The 8,231-nt window shown below is 34.2% G+C and overlaps 1 protein-coding gene across 1 annotated transcript; it reads left to right on the top strand.

Annotated features, from left to right (window-relative positions):
* Window positions 1-6,488: 6,488 nt before the first annotated feature.
* Window positions 6,489-7,433, top strand: LOC114621716 (olfactory receptor 492). Its single transcript, XM_028768074.1, has one exon. The coding sequence runs from the start codon at window positions 6,489-6,491 to the stop codon at window positions 7,431-7,433; it is 945 nt and encodes a 314-aa protein (XP_028623907.1).
* The last annotated feature ends 798 nt before the right edge of the window (window positions 7,434-8,231 follow it).

Genomic DNA, 8,231 nt, shown 5'->3' with positions numbered 1-8,231 from the left:
AATATTTTCATCATGTTTTTCTCTCTCCCAACTCTTCCTGGGATGTCTCAACCTCCTAGCTCACCCATTTTTTTTCCTCTTTCCTTTCTTGCCTGTCTGTCTCATGTCTTTTTGCCTCTCTGTCTTTATTTTTTTTAATCAACATACCAGTTAAAACTAGACCATTGGCCCAATAGTACCATGACTGTTATGGGTACAACCAAATATTTTCTTGATAGATTTCATGCTCTTTTCACTGGTGGAAACTCATCTCGTGTTGTAAACAAAACAAACAAACAAACAAACAAATATAAAAGGTGGAAAGGTCATTGACAAAAGTAGGAAAACAAGTCCTATTGTCTGCTTAAATGGATGTAATGTGACTCACCAATTACCATCTAAACATTTGTATTTACTAACAAATTTACTACCACAATTTTCTTTATCTGTTGAACATTACACTGCAGAGACTCACAACTGGTCAAGCTCCTGAGGACAAGTGATTGTTGTTGTGCCACCGTGGCTCACTGCTCAGTCAGATATGGAGAAACACTTCCATCAATATCACTACCTTCAAGCCTGAGAGAATAGTCCATAAGGGACATAAAAAACGTAAAGTCTAGAAGGAGGGTTGGAATGTTGTTTGATTATTTCTTCCCAATGAAGCTATACCATCTAGGGGGAACAAAGGTAATAACACCTGGGAAATAATACAATGCTTCAAAACTTGGGGTGTATACAAAATTATACGACTCAGGAAGTTAAAAAAAATCCAACAACAACAAGAAACAAGATCTATAAGAACTTTTCCCAAAGTTGTACAGGCAGTAGTATTTACATTCGATAGAAGACTGACTGGGCAAACTATGTGTAAGCTATATAAGGAATAAGAGGAGTTGAGCCTTCATGATTCATTCTGTATGCTGGGGTGGGCTTTCAGTAATGTGACTGTGATTCAGCCAAACTCCCGTAATCAACTTCTCACCAATACTCATGTAAGGAAACCCAATAAACTCATTGAGTAATACAGGGATGGAATAATTTCTTTGGTCACATGTCAGTGCCACATTTTGGATAAATGAATATATTGTCATTATTATCCAGAGGTCATTCAACAATGTATTTGTGAGTGCTATGATATTGTTATATTCTCCAATAATTAATAAAAGTATACCCACAACATATCAATGAAGCTTCTTTGGACAAAAATCCACAACTGGTTAAAATTCAGAGAATAACTGGCCATGAGTTGTGAATTTCCAATTAATATATCTTCAGTTTAACTGCTATAATTAACACACAAGGAACATCACAGAAAAGGGAAAAGTAGAATATAAGAGCCAGAAGACTAAGATTCTTGGTGCTAGATTGTGTCATCTAGACACAATAGGAAAATGACATCCATGAAATCTCAACAGTTTGACAGAATAAATGAAAACTGAATAATGTCAATAACAGTTGCATGACAGCATGAAAGGAAGAAATATAATAAGCCCCTAGTCCTAGTTGAAGAACTATAGACAATTAATGGGATGCTAAGGGAGGATAATCAGTCTTCTCCAGGGACAAATTTATGATAGGTTATCTAGTCTCAAATGGCCTTCCTCAATTGCATATACATATCAGCAGCACTAAATGAACTCAGTGGTGTATGTGTGTGTGTGTATGTGTGTGTGTTGTATATAAAACAATAATTTAAAAAGTTATAAATTTGAGAGGGGACTAGGAGTTAAAATGAGGAGGTGGTGGAAGCATGGGATAGAAATAATATGAATAGTTTATCCATATATGAAACCATCAAAATTTAATTAAAAATAAAGTCTATTAGAGGGACTCCATGAGATTTTCCTTTCAACCTTTGCATGACTACTGGTATTATCACTGTTCAAGTCTTATCTAAACTGCTATTTTTGAGTTGATATTATGGGTATAGATTCTCCATCATTTCTTGGAGAAATATATGTACAGCCGACTTTTAAGTTCTTTGATTCTTATAATATTTCTATTCCCTCGTTCAAGATTTTCACTTATCCTTCAGTGCACAAATTGTGTTACAGACATATACATTGAGAGAGGGACTCTACAATAATTTGAACTCTGTATTTTAATCAGTTGAAATTTTCTATGGTAGTCTCATGTTACAAAGATAAGGTTCTTTGATATGGAATGGCAGTTTCACCTATTTGTCAGTGCAAGGATTTGCTTTAAAATGCTATCAGAAATTATGTTGATCTAGTAAAGAGGCAGAAGTAGATGCATAACTTCAGATAGTAGGAGATGATAATCCTCACACACCCAGGGTACATGGATAGATTGCTAATATCAGATATGATCTCCCATGTGCTGAACAGTCTGTTGCTAGAGGCAGAATAAGTCACCTCCAAAAATGAGCTCTCTAATTTATTATCAAATGCAAAATGGTCAATATCATATACACAGAAGTAGCATTAAGCAAACTACAGAGGTTGTATTTACACATTTATTAACTTCAATATACATAATCAGAAAAATCAAAGAGAAAAAGTAATCATCTTCAGAAGCAGTAGGAGGACATGGAGTGAGGAGGAAAGAAATAAAAGAGGGAAGTAATAGAATTACATTTTAATTAAAATAAAAATATACTGGAAAATGTGACATAAGATATGAAATTAATGATAAATATGACAAAAGGTGAAGCTTCTACATCAATCTCAAAGGCAACTGTTAGGAGAGTGTGGAGTGGAAGACTTGCTTCTATACTTCACATGACATCAAATCAAAGGAACTGTGCTTAATGAGAATCAACATGTCTGATCTTGATTTTAACAGCATGATTGATGGTGCACTCAGTCTTGGTACTGGGATAGCATGGTATTTGTTGGTCCTGAGTAAAGTCTCAATTCAATCTCAATAATGTTTCTTCCATTCCATTTGCCATATTCTGTACTTAATATGTGCATTTATGATCTAGTGACTTCACTGAAGATTAAATTTTCTAAAAGTTTAAGTTTCATTAGCTATCTTCAGTGTTTATTCAGCTCCTATAACTACAACAAATATTCAACACTTATTTTGAGAGAAAAGAATAAAGGAACAATTCCCCCATATGTGGTTGAGAAACCTCACTGGAGGCAGTCATATAAAATATATCCTATTATTCATTCGGACTTGAATCATAAACTTATATTGATTCTGACATGACCCAAGAATACATTTATAAAGTAGTATAAATTCAACCTCTTCTAACTCTCATTTACAAAACATGATGGTGTGTGTGTGTGTGTGTGCACACGAGTGTGTGTTATATGTGAATGTATGATGTCTTAGTTCATGTGAGTTCATGTGGCTACATGTCATAGTATGCATATGAAGGTCAGAAGACAATGTCACTGTTGGTCCTGACTTTCTACCATTTTTAAATCAGTAACTTTCTTGTCTTGCACCCATCCAAACTCCAGGTTAGTGGACTAGGAAGATTTCAGTGATGATTATTTCTTTGTCTCTTCTCTGACAGCAAGGACAGGAGAAACTTTGGTGAAAGTTGACTGATATTCTGTATTCAAGCAATTTTATCAGTTAATATCAAAGGTTCACTGTAGAACTTAATGAAAGTAAGATTCAGGAGAGGTGATCTGATTGTGGAGAATCACTGCCCCTTCCCTACACCTTTAGAGCATGTAACCTGAGGCCAGCTGTCATATGTTTGAGATATAATTTATGAATTATTAATTCTTACTGAAAATATCGATATCTATTCCTACACACTATTTTCTAGGTAGCAATTATTTTTATGCTCTTGCCTATAAAAATTGTGTGTGCCTAAGAGAGAGCTTCCCCTCTCATTGATCCATTTCTTAATTCTGTTACTTGTTATTATGTTAAAACTTAAAACTGATTTCTATTTCAAAATAAAAATTATTCAACTTAGCATTTCATCATTCCCTATATTCACCAAAGTACCTAATAGTTGTTAATAGATGTATGTTACATCGACAGCTAACATACTAAAAGAAAAAGTAGTATACATGAATTAAAGAAAGAAGTTCATTTTACCTAAGATAATTTGTTATTATGTACATCCAATAATTATCAAGTAAAAGTGCACCAATACTGACCTAAAAAGGAAAACAAGAGATTACTTGAGATTGAAAGGCTCATTGAACTTAGTTGTGGTTGTGTAAAATAAACAGTTTAGTACTCACTGGGAATAAGATAATGATCCCTGGTGCTTTAAACTCACACTGGAATCCAGTGCCCATACAGTGACTTACTTTCAGAGACAAACAATGATAATGGAGACAGCTCTGTAGGTATAAAATTATAATAGGATTAAGCTTATTATTTCATAATGAATTCTTGATTGAAGAGGTAAGTTTTGAGATTTGTAAGCTTTGAAATTAAGTTTTAAGGTTTATGAATTATGGTAGAGAGACAAGTCACATTGTATCAAGAAATTCTGCAAAAGAGCATAACAGTCAATCTTATATAATCTCTATATATTTCATAGGCAAATTATCCAAAATGATCAGGCATTAATGTTAGTTTTACAAGACATTTTGTTTATTCATCCATTGGTAGGACTGGAATCCAATATGAACTTGTACACATGTGTGTACACATGTGGCATTTATCCAAAAGGCTAAAATGTGCACTTGCTTTAAAACATTTTGGTGGCTTACATTTAGAGAATAACATGTGCAAAGTCCTACTTTGTTTATAGACTTAATAGTCTAGCATAACAGGGAACACTCTGTACAAATGAAGATGTAAATATAGAATTTGGGGGATGAGAGTGGTCTGTCACCTTTTAGGTGAACCTTCTAAACTTATTAATGGCTTTGTTTGGATAATTATTGAGCAGTGTGTTCTGTTGAAAATTATGTGAATTTATTCTATCACACAACAATTAAAAATATTATGACATAGGGAAAAGAAATGTTCCTTGATGAAAAGTGTATCACAATGTACTAAATATTATTCAAATTTGATAAACACATTTACTGTTTTAAATTATATTGACAAGTGATGATCTACTTAGAATCATTTAAAATATTTGATGAGCTTACAATAGGTAGTTGCATTTATTATTTAGTGTGATCTCTATTTAGCTTCTTAGTTCTAAGGAGGAAATTTATCAGTCTTTTTAACTTTAATCAAGACATGATCTTACTTACAGAAATGATAGTATTGTGATCAGTGTCACCAACATAGACCTTCTCACTAGGTATCAATTATTGGAAAGCTGAAATGCTACCATGCTGTATGCCCATAATTTGTATGCATTCTCAACTGCATTGCCACCTTTTATTTATAGTGTGCTAAATAAAATAGATTGATTCTGCTTTTTTGTTTACATAAAATTCTCTTTTTAAAGATTTGGAATTTTAATTTGTGTGTGGGTCTGCTCTATATGTACATATATATAAAAACACGTGCATGACTAGTGCCTTTGAATATCAGAATAGTTCATTGGTTCTCTAGAACTTGAACTACAAACTTTTATGATAAACTGTATGAGTGCTGTTTTCTACAAGTCAAAACATTCTTTTTATTTCTTTTTTAAATTTTTTACTGGTTATTTATTTACATTTCAAACATTATCCCCTTTCCCATTTTCCCCTCTACAAATGCCCTAACATACCCCCTGCTTCTATGAGGGAGCTTCCCCATCTACCCACTCACTCCTGACTCACCACCCTAGCATTTCCCCTATGGTAGGGCGTTAAGCCTCTACAGGACCAAGAGCTTCCCCTCTCATTGATCCATTTCTTAATTCTGTTACTTGTTGTTATGTTAAAACTTAAAACTGATTTCTATTTCAAAATAAAAACAGTAACAGATATTAATGGGTCATGGAAAAAAATTTAGAAACATACACAAAATTGTAAATCCTGTACTGGTGATGTAGAAAGAATCCAATAAAACTTAGCAAAACTTAAGTCTTCCTTGAATAATCCTATTCTTTTGCATTTTAATAATTTGTGACAGTTATAACAAGTGTATTTTATTAAGTCTCATGCTATTGTATATTTATCTGTTCATTTGTGTGAAGAGAATGGTGCTGGAACCATAGTATATGTGTGCATGCCAAAGAACAATACTCAGAAGTTGTTTCTCACTTAGCATCACCTGAGTTCCAGCAATTGAACTCTGGCAATCAGTAGTCAGGTTTGGTGAAGAGAACCTTTATGAGAGAAGCTGTTTTACCAGGCAATGTCTCATAATTTTAAATTTGCACCTTTATTAACAATTATGTTTGATTTACTATAAAAACAAAAATAATATGTAAATATTATTTATCACATATTTGTAAGATTTCTGCTTAAACAATTTAGAAGGTCTTATTTCAAACAAATATATAAAAAGTGAAAATAGTAAGTAATATCATTTTTGGCACAATTTTTGAATAAAATATATTAGCTTCTGATGTTCTTTATGATTGTATTAAATGAAATCAAGTGAACTATTTATAAATACCTTCCTTTTCTGTCTCCATCACAGCCTTGATCTGGAAGCAGTTACACTGCCCCATGGCTTTTCTGGAGGATAGGAACCACACTGCAGTGACAGAGTTCATTTTATTGGGCCTAACAGATGACCCAGTGCTTAGAGTTGTCCTCTTCACCATCATCTTGTGCATCTACCTGGTGACTGTGTCTGGGAACCTCAGCACCATCCTTCTCATTAGAGTCTCTTCCCAGCTCCATCACCCCATGTACTTTTTTCTCAGCCACTTGGCATCTGTTGACACAGGCTACTCATCTACTGTCACACCCAATATGCTTGTCAACTTCCTTGAGGAGAAAAGCGCTATATCCTACATTGGATGTTGTATACAGTTTGGGTCAGCTGCTTTCTTTGGAACAGTTGAATGCTTCCTTCTGGCCACCATGGCTTATGATCGCTTTGTAGCAATCTGCAACCCACTGCTTTATTCCACCAAAATGTCCACACAAACCTGTGCCAAGTTGGTTGTAGGCTCTTATTTAGGGGGGGTTCTTAATGCTTCCTTTTCCATAGTTTCTTTTTTTTCTTTTCTCTTCTGTGGACCGAATAGAATCAATCACTTTTACTGTGATTTTGCTCCTTTGGTGGAACTCTCTTGTTCTGATATCAGTGTCTCTGTAATTGCTACTTCAGTGTTTTCTGCCTCAGTTATTATTATCACAGTATTTATTATAGCCATCTCCTACACCTACATCCTCATTACCATCTTGAAAATGCACTCCACTGAGGGCAGCCACAAGGCCTTCTCAACCTGCACCTCCCACCTCACTGCAGTCACTCTGTTCTATGGAACTGCTATATTCATTTATGGAATGCCCAAGTCAAGCTACTCCACAGACCAGAACAAGGTGGCATCTTTGTTTTACACAGTGGTAATCCCCATGTTGAACCCCTTCATCTATAGCCTCAGGAATAATGAAATTAAGGGTGCTCTCAAGAGACAGCTTGGTAAGAAAACCTTTTCTTAGAGTAATCTATTATATATATATATATATATATATATATATATATATATATATATACATATCACACACATACACACACACACACATACAGTGGCAGTCACTCAGGAGTGATGTGATGCCCATCTTATTTTTGGTTATTATCCTTCTTGTTAATCTTTATACCCCTCATTTTGTTTTTCTCCTAGTATATATATTTTGCATTATTTCTCTTTTTTTGTACTTTACATATGTCTTTGTGAATCTTATACATTGTATTTTCATAATGACCCATCCTCTCCCCAACTCCTCTCAGTCCTATAGCTCTCTTTCCTATACTCCCAATTCCATGTTCTTTTGGATGTCATATATTATTATATTTGTGCTGTCTGCATACACTTACTTGTACATGAATCCCCTGAACCATAATTAGCCTTCTAGAGGCTAATTTTTCTCCATCTGATAGATATCACTTTCCAATAACTTTTCAACTAGGGATGAGATCTGTAGACATTTCTCCTACCCATTCTTATATTTTATCTGGTTTGAATTTATAGATGCTAACAGAGCTACCGTGAGTTCATATCTACAACATTCTTTTGTCTCCTCAAAAGTATGTATTTTGTAGTCAACTACAAAATACTCTGGCCCTTACAATCTTTCCTCACACTCTTTCATAATGATTATTGAGTTTGGAGAGAAAAGAATGTGAATTAGATGTTCCACTTAGAGCTGAACATTCCACAGTTTCCAATTCTCTGAGAATTGACAAGTTGTATATTAATCACCATCTACTACAAAAAGAAGCTGTGCTAATGATGGTTG

The sequence above is a fragment of the Grammomys surdaster genome, unplaced genomic scaffold (genome assembly GCF_004785775.1).
Source record: "Grammomys surdaster isolate TR1022 unplaced genomic scaffold, NIH_TR_1.0 184, whole genome shotgun sequence".
NCBI lineage: Eukaryota > Metazoa > Chordata > Mammalia > Rodentia > Muridae > Grammomys > Grammomys surdaster.
Note: the sequence above shows the minus strand (reverse complement) of the source record. Positions and strands in the feature narration are given on the sequence as shown.

Excerpts from the sequence above, each read along its gene's own strand:
- LOC114621716 (XM_028768074.1), top strand. The coding sequence starts at position 6,489 with ATGGCTTTTCTGGAGGATAGGAACCACACTGCAGTGACAGAGTTCATT.